Source organism: Nipponia nippon, unplaced genomic scaffold, assembly GCF_047370975.1.
Source record: "Nipponia nippon isolate SJK-2023a ecotype South Korea unplaced genomic scaffold, ASM4737097v1 scaffold_14, whole genome shotgun sequence".
In the NCBI taxonomy this organism is placed as follows: Eukaryota; Metazoa; Chordata; class Aves; order Pelecaniformes; family Threskiornithidae; genus Nipponia; species Nipponia nippon.
This window is the reverse complement of record NW_028262330.1, coordinates 10039923-10052310: the sequence shown is the minus strand read 5'-3', so window position 1 is coordinate 10052310 and position 12388 is coordinate 10039923. Positions and strand designations below refer to the sequence as shown.

General features: G+C 55.7%; 1 protein-coding gene across 1 annotated transcript; it reads right to left on the bottom strand.

Moving 5' to 3' along the window:
* Positions 1-2100: 2100 nt before the first annotated feature.
* On the bottom strand, positions 2101-7081 carry LOC148056458 (uncharacterized). Its single transcript, XM_087751258.1, has 3 exons — positions 6750-7081; positions 6388-6497; positions 2101-2550 (listed from the first exon to the last, which is right to left on the bottom strand). The coding sequence occupies exons 1-3, from the start codon at positions 7079-7081 to the stop codon at positions 2540-2542; spliced, it is 453 nt and encodes a 150-aa protein (XP_087607384.1). The 3' UTR covers positions 2101-2539.
* Positions 7082-12388: the final 5307 nt, after the last annotated feature.

The following is a 12388-nucleotide window of genomic DNA, read 5'->3' as shown; positions in this document are numbered from 1 at the left end:
CTCACGGCGGCCCCTCCGCCGCCACCCGGGGCGGGGCAGCCGCGGCCCCTCCGCCGGCAGCCGCGGCCCCTTCACCGGGCGGGGCGGCGCCATCGGCCTCGCTGCCCGCGCCTGCGGCTCCTCCGGGCCCGGCCCGCAGCTGGGGCCCGGGGGCATCGCCCGCCCCCCCAGCGCGGCACCTCCTGCCCCGGGCTCCCTCACAGCCCCTTCCCGGTGCGCAGGGTGGGGCAGGGTCCGGAGCACAGGGCTGGGGAGGAGCGGCTGGGGGTGCTCAGCCTGGGGAAGAGGAGGCTGAGGGGAGCCCTCATCGCTCTCTGCAACTGCCTGAAAGGAGGCTGGAGCCGGGGGGGGGTCGGTCTCTTCTCCCAAGGAACAAGCGATGGGACGGGAGGGAACGGCCTCAGGCTGCGCCAGGGCAGGTTTGGGTTGGATATTAGGAAAAATTTCTTCACGGAGAGAGTGGTTGGGCATTGAACAGACTGCCCGGGGAAGCGGTGCAATCACGGTCCCTGGGAGCGTTCAAAAACCGCGTGGATGTGTTGGAGGTAGGCGAGAAATAAAACAAAGGACATTAAGGCGGAGGACGTTAATCAACCTCTGTAAACAGTTAACAGGGCCTGGCCTGAGAGAAGAAACAGGAGGACACCACAAAACAGCCTAGCAAGGAAATACTAGAGATAAGCACGAGAAAACAGGGCCACTGACAAAGCCGAAGTGAGAATCACTTGCACCATGAGTGAACTATCCCAATTAACAGGGTAAGAACCACACCTCCGGCAATGAAGGCCCTGGCCCAAGCAAAGCCCCCTACCCACTGAACACGCTCTGTAAGTTTGAAACACGCTGTACCTCTAACCAGAGACTGAGGCTTGTGAGAGCCAACAGAAGCAAGGATGAATAAGCAGAACGGTGAAAATACTGATAACAGCTGCTCAGAATGTATGAAATGTGCCTGCATGTTAACCAAGGGGCGCTGGCTTTGTGGAGTTACCACCTAGCACCCATCTCTGCGCAGATATGAAATAAATACCTCGACTCTGTGTGTTATTCGGCTTTTTTACACACCGGGTAAAAGAACCCTGCTTTTTGGGACAACAGACATGGTTCTTAGGGACATGGGTTAGAGGTGGACCAGGCAGTTAGATTAACAGTTGGACTCCATGATCTCAGAGGTCCTTTCCAACCTTTGTTACCGGAAAGCGGCAAAATAATTCACTCTCTAAAACTTAATTTTGGAGTTTTAGAACGCAGGCATTCTTTCTTGCGGCGCCGGGCAGCACTGGGGATAATTCCCCCCATAAGTGCTCCGAAGGCTTGATAGACTTTCAGTAATTATATACTATGAAAATATACATATTCATAGGATCTCCGAGAATCCGTCTATGTAAACATGAGATTTCCTAGAACTTATTAACATATGTAAATATCCGATCTGCATGCACAGTCATCTTCTGTGGTGGTCTTCAGGTGGTCTTTGGGGGTCTTCAGATGAAGGCTCGTACTCTTCTTCACTGTGTTTGCTGACTGACCTTTACTTCTGCGCAAACTCAGTTCTGGGATCACGCATGCGATGGCCTTCAGGGTCGGTTTGTTCTGGTCTAATGGTCATCTTGCAACTTTCTTCTCCTCACGGCTCCGCATATCTGTCCTCCCGAGGCTGAGCTGTCTAAAGGGGAGCATTCCGGAGCTTCTTATCTGACAAGTGTCCTAACTAGTCAGAAAGATTTGCTTTTGTTTGGTGAAGGGGAGTATTCAGGAGCTGCTATCTATATTCGCAGGCATCGCCTTAACGATTCCATGATTCTATGAAAGGGAGCTTATAACTGAATATTAGTTTTCAATATATATAAAAATGAGAGATTTTTCTCTGCTTCAGTGCCTCACACCCATATTTACAGTTCTTAATATTTTTTAAACACAACCCCCCTGAATTTTCAGGCATTTTTGGGCTGTGACCCACCTTCTCTGGGGGGAACCCCCTGTGATCCCCCCGTCCCCCACTCACCTGCTCCTCTGCTTCACTGGGGTGCCCCAAATGACATCATCACCCCCCAGCCCCCCCCCCTTTTATTCACCCCAAAAAAGGCACAGAACAAGGGAAACAGCCCCAACCGGCAGCTTGTTACTTTAATAATGCCATTTACATATGTACGTGCCCCTCCCAAAGAAGGGGAGCTCCGCTAGAAAAATAAAGGGGGGGCGGCCCCCCCAAATGGCTGCAGCCCCCCCAGTCCCTGTCCTGCTGGCTGGCAGCTGCCCCACGGCACAGGGGGAGTGGGCCAGAGGACGGTGCCTCATCTCCAGCTCAGGCTCCGCCATGTTCCCCCTCTATTCCCGTGCTGGGATGGGCTCCCCAGGGCAAGGAACGTCCCTGCTCCCTGTTGGCCCGGGCTCTCCCCACCAGGCAGCCCTCGCTGGGGCGCCCACTGGAGCCAGAGCCCGGAGCCTCCAGGCACGGGGCCGGCCCCTTACCGTCAGTACGCATAACGACCGGCAGGCAAACCTGGGCTGGGGGTACCTGTTGAGCATCACGAGACACTTACAAGACTCCTGAAAAACAAAAATCCCAAATTATATTTCAGCATATTAAAAAAACAGCACAGAAGAGAGTGGAGGAATTCAGAGTATGGGATAGGAGAGTAGTTGAGCTAAAGGAGGATTCTAGGTAAACCGGTCAGCTCAAAATACAACACATCCTTTAAAAGCTAGCGCAATTTGAACACTTAAAATCAGTATTAAGACTAATTGATATGATTTTGAACACATTCTTAGCATAAAAGTAAACACTCTTGCTGGTGTTGGGAAACGTCTCATCCCTTCCTTACAGCATGGCTGCAGGGAGACAAGGGCGGACCGTAATCAGAATCTACGCTTACAGATCCACCACAGCAGCTACAGCTCTTGCGCTGCTGCCGCACATCTTGCTGGCTTGGTCAATAAAGCTGAAAGTGAAGTGTTAAACTTTCAAGAGTAAAATGAAAACCAAAGAGCAAATCTCAGTAATTCACTTTTATACTAAAAAGGTGCGTGTAGGTTTATATGCAACCAATAAAAATACTTTATAGTATAAAAAGTATTTGATTTCCCTTTTGCATTAACTTGCACAGCTGTGAATCGATACCATTAGATTAGCTATCTCCACGATACACAGTTATAATTTAACCAGGGGTTTGTGCGTGTTACATAATTAGGAGGGACATCTGGCCAGCTGCACGGCCCAAGAGAGATGCTACTGAACTGCCAGGGAAACGCACCGCTGAAAGCTCTTAGCCCCCAAACCAGCTCACTTCGTGCTCATTTCTGAGCCCCAAAACCCAGCTGCTGAGCCTGTTCTCAAGTCCCAAAAATGCAACACTTGACCTCTGTTCCTGAGCCCAAAACCACACGACTTAGTCCCCTCTGTCAGGTCCTGAAAACGCACAACTCAATCCGTTTCTGAGCCCCAAAATCAGCTGCGTGAGCCTATTTTCAAGCCCCAGGAGCAGAAGAGCTGGTCTCCCTTTTCAGCCCCCAAACCAGCTCACACCCTCTGCTTTCTGGCCCCCTTTGCAGTCCCCACATGCGATGCTGCGGGCAGTGTAGCCACCCCACAGCCCTGCGCCCCCAGGGCCCCACATGCAGTTTTGGGGAGCACCTGGGAACTGCAGAGGGCCCGGCCCCACACCTCTGCGTGGCAGCACCAGCACGGGCAGGGCATTACCAGCACAGCCAGGGCGGCGCTTTATTATTGCCGTTTCAGGCTTTATTTCTCCGGCATCCTCAGCACCGCACCCCAAATCCCCCAGGCTGAAGGACCCCCGCGGCGAGCCGTGCCCAGCCACCCTCCCCAAGCCCGGGACCGGCCCGGCGCCGCAGGAGCCCCCCAGACCGCCGCTGCTCGATCCGCGCCGGCAGCGGCAGAGGCCGCCCGGCCCCCGTGAGGAGGAGCCGAGCGCCGGATTGGACTGCCCCTGCTCCCCCCGGCCGAACACAGGCTCGGCCCCAAAACCCCCCGCCAGCCCCGGGGCCACGCTCGTCCCAGGGCCGCTTCCCTGAGGACAAAGCCCGGACCCGCCCGCGGAGGCTCCGCGACCGCACCGGCCGCCGCCGCTCTTCTGCGCCTGCGCAGGCCCCACGCCCCGCCCCCCAGCCCCGCCCCCGACCACGCCCCTGCCCCATGCCCCGCCCCCCGTATTTAACAGAGCGCTGAGGCGCAGGACAGAGGAGTAGACAGAAAAAAATAAAGACAAGGGAGAAGACTGAGAAGCGGAGAGAAAAAGAAAGGACGAAGGAAAAGGTCAGAGGCAGAGAAATCAAGACAAATAGGGACGAGGAGCTCTGCAGGGAGACGGAGCAAGAAGATGTAGGGTTGGCGAGCAGGACAGAGGGATAGAGAGGCGGGGGGAAGGAGAGGGAGAAAACAGAGAGAAAACGGACAGGGAACAGGACAAAGGGATTGAGAAATAAAGAAAGGGTCAGGTCTGTACAAAGAGACCAAGAAGGAAAAAAGAAACAGCAATAGGATAGAGGACAGAGACAGAGGAAGAGGAAAAAGGGCCAGGGAGCAGGACAGCAGAGGAAAGGGAAAAAGGGAGAGGCGACTGGACAGGGAGGTACAGCAAGAAACAACCAGACAGGCAGCGGGACAGAGAAATACAGACAGAAAAAATGGGGACAGGAAGCAGGACAGAGGGACAGCGAGAGGGAACAAGGGGCAGGGAGCAGGGCAGAGGTGGAGAAAGAAGCATTGGGGCAGCAGGATAGACAGGGAAAAAAGAAATCAGGAAGAAGGACGGGGGGTGACAGAGAGGGGGGAAAAGAAGGACAAGGGGCAGGACACATTGTCAGAGAAAGACAGGGACAAGGAGCAAGACAAGGTGATACAGAGAGAAAAAAGGGACAAGGGGGCAGGACAAAGTGAAAGACAGGCAAAAATAGGAGACAGGCAGCAGGAGAGAGATGGAGGGGAAAAGGCCTAGGACGGACAGCAGGACAGAGACACGGAGAAGGAAAAAACCAGCACAGGGCTGCAGGACAGAGATGGAGTGAGAAAACACAGTGACAGGGAGCAGGACAGAGTGACAGAGAACAAAAAAACAGAGAGAGAACAGGGCAGAGAAATGGGGGGAAAGGCAAGGAGAAGGATAGAGAAAACAGGAGAGGGGAGGGGGGATAGGGCGCAGGAGAGAGAGAGACGGAGCAAGAAAGGAGAAAAGGATGAGAGGCTGAAAAAAGGGAAAGAGAGACAAGGACAGGGAGCAGGACAAAGGGATGGAAGACGGAAAAAAATAGTGATGGGCTGCAGGACAGAGATGGGGGAATTAAAAAATAGATACAGGGAGCATGACAGAATGACAGAGAGAGAAAAAAGGGACAGAGAGCAGGACAGCATCAGAGGAAAAAACCAACTGTGATGGGCAATGGGAGAGAGAGATAGAGAAAGAAAAAATACTGAGGAAGAGAGAAAGGAAAGAAGGGACAGGCAGCTGGACAGGGGATACAGTTACAAAGGATGGGAGAGGGAATGGGACAGAGAGAAAGACAGAAAAGATATCAAGAGGAAGCAGGGCAGAGGGACAGCAAGAGGAAAAAAAAGGGACAGGGATCTGGACAAAGATGGAGAAAAAAGCAGGGACAGAGGCAAAGAGACAGAAAGAGTGACGGAGCAGGGTAGAGAAAGAAAAATCAGGGCAGCAGCAGGATGGAGACAGAGGAAAAAAACCTGGGATAGTCAGGAGGACAGAGAGGAATATGAATATGGGCAAGGAGCGGGACAAAGGGATATAGTGAGAAATGACAGGACAGGAAGCAAGACAGAGCAACAGACAAGGAAAACAACAACGAGAGAGAGAGAAAGACAGAGACCTCGAGAAGCACAGGGGGTTGGAGAAAGAAAGAGAAGTATTAGGAGCCCTGCAAAGAGACGGAGGCTGGGAAAAAAAGGGGCAGGGAGCAGCACAAAGGGTCAGAGAGAATAAGATGAATAGGAAGGACAGGGACAGTGAGACAAGGAATGGGAAAAACCAGCAACAGTGAGAAAGACAAGGGGATAGAGAGAGAAAGAGAAGGAAGGAGAGAGATAGGAAAGCAGCAACATGGAGCGGCATGTACAGGCACAGAGAGGAAAAGGACGCCAGGGAACAGGCCAGAGCAATTGTGGGGAAAAAGAGACGGATGCAGATCAGGACAGAGAGATGGAAAAGGAAAAAACCAGCAATGAATACAGGACAGACAGAAGATTAAAAAAAGAAGGAGAGGGAGCAGGACAGAAGAATAGAGAGAAGAGATGTACAGGGAAGCCAAAAAAAAAAAAAAATCACAGCAGTGTGTGAAAGAGAAGGGGCCAGGGGAGAGGTAGGGAGAGCCCAGGACACAGAAGGGTGACAGCCCCCAGGGCCTGGAACTCACTGCAGCTCTCGCTCTCAGTGCTGCCGGGAGAATTTGACAGTTCAGACGCTTCTTTCTCCTTCTCTCCTCCATTCCTCTTCTCTAAGTCTGGTCGCTTGGCTGTCCTCCACCTAAGAGAATACGTGGGTGTCTCACAGCTCTTAAGAGACGAGGCTTCCTAGACCCGTAGCCTCGCTCACTCGTGCACTACGCGGCCGTACCGCACTTTGGGTTACGCATACAGACCCTGTGGTGCACGTTGGCTGTCTGGCCTGTGGTGGACTACGAAGAGGGATCCTTCCTCACCCGGAGAGGCAGGCTCTCTCTTGCCTGCAGCGGGAGGCAGCTGTTGGCCGGATGGCCTTCCATTTTTTCTTCTTTACCTTTCTCCAGCCTCTCCAGCAGCAGCAGCTCCTGTCCGCAGCCAGTAAGCGCTCCGCCTGTCCCTTTTCGCCCCCACGCCGCCAGGAGAGCGAGGCCGGGCAGCGACAACCCACACGAGCCTGAGGCGGGTGCAGTCAACGGCATCCCCAGGGGAGGAATGGACAACCATGTCCTCAGCGCGGCCTCTGGGACAGGGAAAGAAGAAGCGGCGACCGTTATTACCGTAGATCGCCCCTGGCTGAAGCCTCTCCTTCTGCAGGGGCTTCTGGAGACGCCGCTCTTTCCCCGCACTCCTGGTAACGGCACCCGCGTTAAGGAGAACCCAGCCCATCCGAGGGCCGGCTTGCGGCCTTCGCGGCAGGGCTTGGGGGTGATGTGGGGCTACGGGACGGGCTCCAGGGAAGGCGCCGGAGCGGGGGGCAGCCGCACGGGGCCGGGGGGGGGCTCAGGGGAGCCCTGGCGAGCTGGGGAGGCGCCCGGGGGGTGCCCGCCTCCTGCCGCTCCTCCCTTCTGCCAGCTCCCGGTCGCCCCCCGGGGCTGCCCTGGCCCCGCTCGCCCCCAGCAGACGGGGAGCCCGCCGCAGCGGGCGGGCTGAAGCCTCCCGTCCGGGCGGGAGACAGCCCCGCGGCCGCCGAAGGGGCAGCCTCGCCTCACCGGTAGCCCCGGCCCTCGCTCGCCGCGCATGCGCCGGCCGCCCACGGCGCGCCGGAGGGGCCAGAGCCGGCGCGCGCCCGCCGGGCTGCAGCCCCGCGCTCCGGCCGCGAGGCGGCGGCAGCAGCGAGCGCGCGGCGCTTGCCCAGGGGCAGCAGCGACCGGCGGGCGGCAGCGCCCCGCAGGCACCGCGGTACCGCGCCGCCGTTACCGGCGGGCGGCGGCGCCCGGGCCGTGCGCGGCGCCCGGGCCGCAGCACCGCCTTTTGGTCGCCGGCGGCAGCGGCGAGCTGCGTGCGTTGAACAACGAGATGGCCGCCCCGCAGCCCGGTACCGGAGGACCCCGCCTCCCGCTCTGCCCCGCGGGGTCCCGCCTTCCGTGAGTTTCAGCCCCGCGGGGTCCCGCCTTCCGTGAGTTTCAGCCCCGCGGAGAGGCGGTGGCCCCGTTTTCCCCAGCTCCCACAGCCGCGGCCACGCCGGGCAGGGCGATGGTTCCCACCCGCTTACCTACGGCCCGGGCACAGCGGGGCACTGCTGTCCCGTTCCCCCGTCCCTGCCCCACAGCCCGCGGCTGCAGCCCACGGGGAGCCCGGGGCCAGCATCCTCGGCCCCAGAAGGAACAGCTGGGGCTGGCAGAGGCGGGCAGCCTGCTGGAAGCTGGAGGGGTGCGGGATAAGGAAGAAGGATGAGTATTAAGGGGACAAATGAAGAGCTCTGGGGTGCAACGAAATGGGGGGGGGAGGGAAGGGGGAAAAAGAAAACGAGAAAAAAAAAAAGGTAAGAAAAAAGAAAATTCCCCCCTGTTATTCCCCCTTTTCTTCAGTCTTGTGTTCACAGAGTGGCAGTAAAACTCCCCAGGCAGCAACTGAACGTTTATTTCTCCCTGCAGTTCTGGACAGTGTTTAGCAAAGACCATAGCTTGGAAGTGCATGTGTAATCGCTTGTGTTTACCACTCTCTGCTGCAGCCCTGTCTTTCTTCCACCACTCAGGAGGAAAACCCCTCCATATTTAAAATTTCTTTGAAGGGGATACTAAACAGAGTACACAGGGACCAAATGAAACTGGGGGAGTGGAACCAAAGACCCTGATAGAACTCTCCCAAAAGAGGGGAACAGCTCTGGGCATGGCAAACTACCCCCCAAAACCCAGGAAAGGGATGCCATGATACTGCTAGGATCCATCCCCAAAGCTGCAGAGACCTGAGAAGACCCCTGCACCACCCCAAACATGATAGCAACATGATGGGGACAGCCCTGCAGCCCCCCAAATGCCCTCCCCCTATGAACAGAGCCCATAGGTGAGGAGGAGAAGCCCCGCTGGCCACCCCAAATGTCCCGGGGACTTCGATAAAGTCCCAGAAAGACCACAGCACCCTGCAAACCCCCAAGCAGCCACCGCAGGCTTCCAGAACAGCTCCACCGAGATGACCAGAGCGCCTCAGGGACCCCAGGCTTGGGGAGGCTGCCTGGCTGGGTCCTCACTGCCTCCCCTAATGAATCTAATGACCTCTGCATTAATTGAGAATGAAGTGCAGCCAAGGGCTAGCTTGTGCTTATCTTCCTGGGATGAGAATGGGGAGTGCAGGGGACAGTGTCTCAGGTCTGCGTCCACATCCCAGCAGCACTGGGCCATCTATCCCATTTCCCTGCGATGCGGGACATGGGGCAGACAACTCCCCCCGGGCACCAGGAGGTCTGGGCTGGCCAGCAGCAGGAGGTATGAGACATCCAGGACCGAGGGGGAGCCTGCAAGCAGGGAGGACGTGGTACAGTTTGGGGGTAGGTTTGGGGGTGCTGGGGTTCTGGGGTGGGGTTCAGGGCAGTGTTGGAATCATTGGTGGGCTTGGGGCAGCGCTTGGGGTTGGAGGCTTTTGGTCCAGGCCTGGGGGTGTTTTGAAGTCCTGGGACTTTGAGGGTCGATGGTGGGTTTGGGGCAGGGTTTAGCAGTTGTGGGTGAGTTGGGGCTGGTTTGAGGGATGTCTGCAGAGCCTTGGGGCAGAGGGCTTTTGCTGGCAGGATGTCAGGGTGGCAGTCCCATCCCAGAGCGGTGCTGTTTTCGTGCAAATGTCAGTGCCTTGGGTGCTTTGTGTGGCTGTCAGAGTTCAGGGAGGAGCCATGGGGAACCTCGTGAGTGACCCTGCGTGCCTGAGAAGCCATTGGAGAGGAAAAGCCTGCACCCTGTTCCTTCAGATCCTCCTGCCTTTCCCCTCCCTCCCTGCATGCCCCAGACCAGACAGCCCAGCCCACCCCTCACCACGCTTCAGCTACAGTCACCCCCACGTGCCTAGCACACAGGTTCTTTCTTCACCAATGAGGCCAAGGCTCAGCATAACCCCGAATTCTCTCCAACTTTACCAACTTCAGTAGTCATGGTACTTAGCTTTTCCACTGTTTCAAACCTTCCTTGCTCTTTCCTGTCTTCCTAATGCTCCTAAGCTCCTTCTGTTCTTACATGCCTCTTTAAAACATCACTAAAATCAACAAATTGGGTCAAGCTGCATCTCTTCAAGTTATTGGCCCTCAAAGTACTACCCTGCAAAACAAACCAAAAAGGCTGTTGAGGCCACTAATTTATCCTATTTTCAGAGTACTTTTCCAAAGCTTTAACTGTGACTGATGGAACCACTTCTCTTCACATTATGCAAGGCTACATTCAGTAGCTAGCCTTCAGTTACGGATACTGTGCGTACATCTCTCATTCGGTCAGACTCAGAGACGTTTTCAGCAATTGCAGAAATTTCTCACTTGGTTCTATGCTCTATAGTAATAATTTCAGCAATTATACTTAGGTTTATTAATTGTGTTAGTTATAGACATTTAGCAAACCGCTGCCATAAAGAACTACAAGCTACTGTGCTCAGACCTTTAGCGGTCATCACGAGGCAAGACCAGAGAGGAGAAGGCAAATGACTGATTGGTCCTGATCAGAAAGCTTGAGTGACAGGTAGCTTTGCAACATCCTTGCCAGAGCTGTGAGTAATAACCCATGATTTGCAAACTACTGATGGAAAGGGGGAATGCTGCCCCGTAGCCAGCCTTTGGTAGACAACACCCCAAGACACCCCACTGTTCCCTCTATATACACACCCCTATACTTTTTGGTGAAAATCAAGGGCATGGAAACTCTCTCACTCAGCTGTGATCAACAGTTCTGGTCCTATGTCCAGCCTGCCTCCTACTACAAAGGCCAAGACTGTAGAAAAAAAATGTTTCCATTTCTCTGCCAGCACTGCAGCTTCCTTCACATGTACAAGGTCATGAACCTAAGCAGAAATCAACAAAGTTTGCCCTCTTACAAACACAAGTAGAACCCACTGCCTCTGCCACCAGGCCCTAAACCTTCATTGCCTTAAGTAACTCAATATGACCTACACAATCCACATCTCAATCTGTACACGTGGTCCAACACCCCAACTATAGAGCACTGCTTCCTCCCCTGCCTCTGGCTGCCCGCCCTCGTTTGAGCTGCTCTTGTGTCCTTCTGCTACTAGCTCTGCCCAGCCCATCAGGACACCCCCAACTCCAAGGCTACACAGCACACTCCCTAATACACACAGCAAGGAGGACACTACTCTTATTTTCTCCATTCTAGCACACGTACCACAGCACAGCTCTCCCTCTCAGCACAGGAGATTGGGGGGAACCATGATTATCTCAGCGCTGCTGCAGGCCAAATCACAGGGATCACATGCGTGACAAGGAGAAAAACCAGCCAAAGCCCCCCAATGTTCAGTACAAAGATCTCTTCCAGTTTTGAGTCTGCAGTGCTCTACAAGCACTTCCCATGCAAAATCGACACATACTCGCACCCATTTTCCATAGTAAACCTCTGCAATACCATATCCTGACACATAAAACATTTTGAGGGTATTTGATCCCTCTCTATGCAGCACGACTCAGACCTTGATGCTGCAGGGAAGGGTACACTAGACGTGCCACCCATCTGAAGAGGGGTGAGATGGTCCCATCAGCTTCCTAAGGCACACATTCTCTGACTCACCGCTCCCTGTGCACTTACGCTGCAGGCTCTTAACAACCACCCGCCACAGAAAAACATGGGTACCCACGTACCCATGTCACCTAGTCCTCCTGTTCGGACCCTACTCCTTACATCCGAGGAGCATGCCGCAGCTCCTGCTCGACAGGCACCGAGCTGTAGCTTGGGCCTTGGCATGCAACCCAGCAATTGCTGCCCACACGGTTGGGTCTGCAACACCACCCAGGCAGAACGATCCAGAAAACCCTGCATCTCGGTAGCATTACCGGCAGGAAGCAAGTGTCTCCAAGACGCAGGCTTATACAGTTCGTTCACTTTCAGGACGCAGAAAAATTCCCCCTTGCAGGACGGTACATGAAACAACTGGAAGGGTACTTGGAGACTCTTTGCTTAGAAACCTGTTGTGACTTCGCTTTCCCTCCCTCTGCCACACACTTCTCTCTACTCCCAGCACCACAGCCCGCTGCCATCTGCAGCCCAGCCCCGCCGATGCCAGCAGCTGGCTCCGCAACCCATCTCCCCGCTTGCCAGTGCAGTCCCCTGCTTGCCATGAGAGAAGGCAACCTCGAATCGTCCGCCGCCCTGTCAAGGTCGGGCTTTCAAGGGGCGTCGCTGCAAGAAAAGGAGAAAACATGCAAACAGAAATATATTTTCTCACCACTCCTCTTCCACTGCAGCAGAGGTAGGTGGTTCCTCCACCCCACAGCAGGCCGCAGAGGAGATCCCAACACTCCTCCCCGCAGGAATGACACGTTTTCCCGCCGAAATTTGCGGGGTCACGACTCAGACTTTGTCCCTGACGCCCCACGGTCACAGGAGCACTCCCGGGGGCCCAGCGCAGCCGGAGTACCGCTCCGCTGCAGTGACCCACGGCGGGGGTCGAGGAGGAGGAGGCCACAGCCGCCGGGAGGCCGCGGGCCGCGCTCCCCGCCCGGCGGGCTCGCCACAGCGAGAGAGGCGCCCGTCCCCGCGGCCAGCGCGCCCCGCCCCC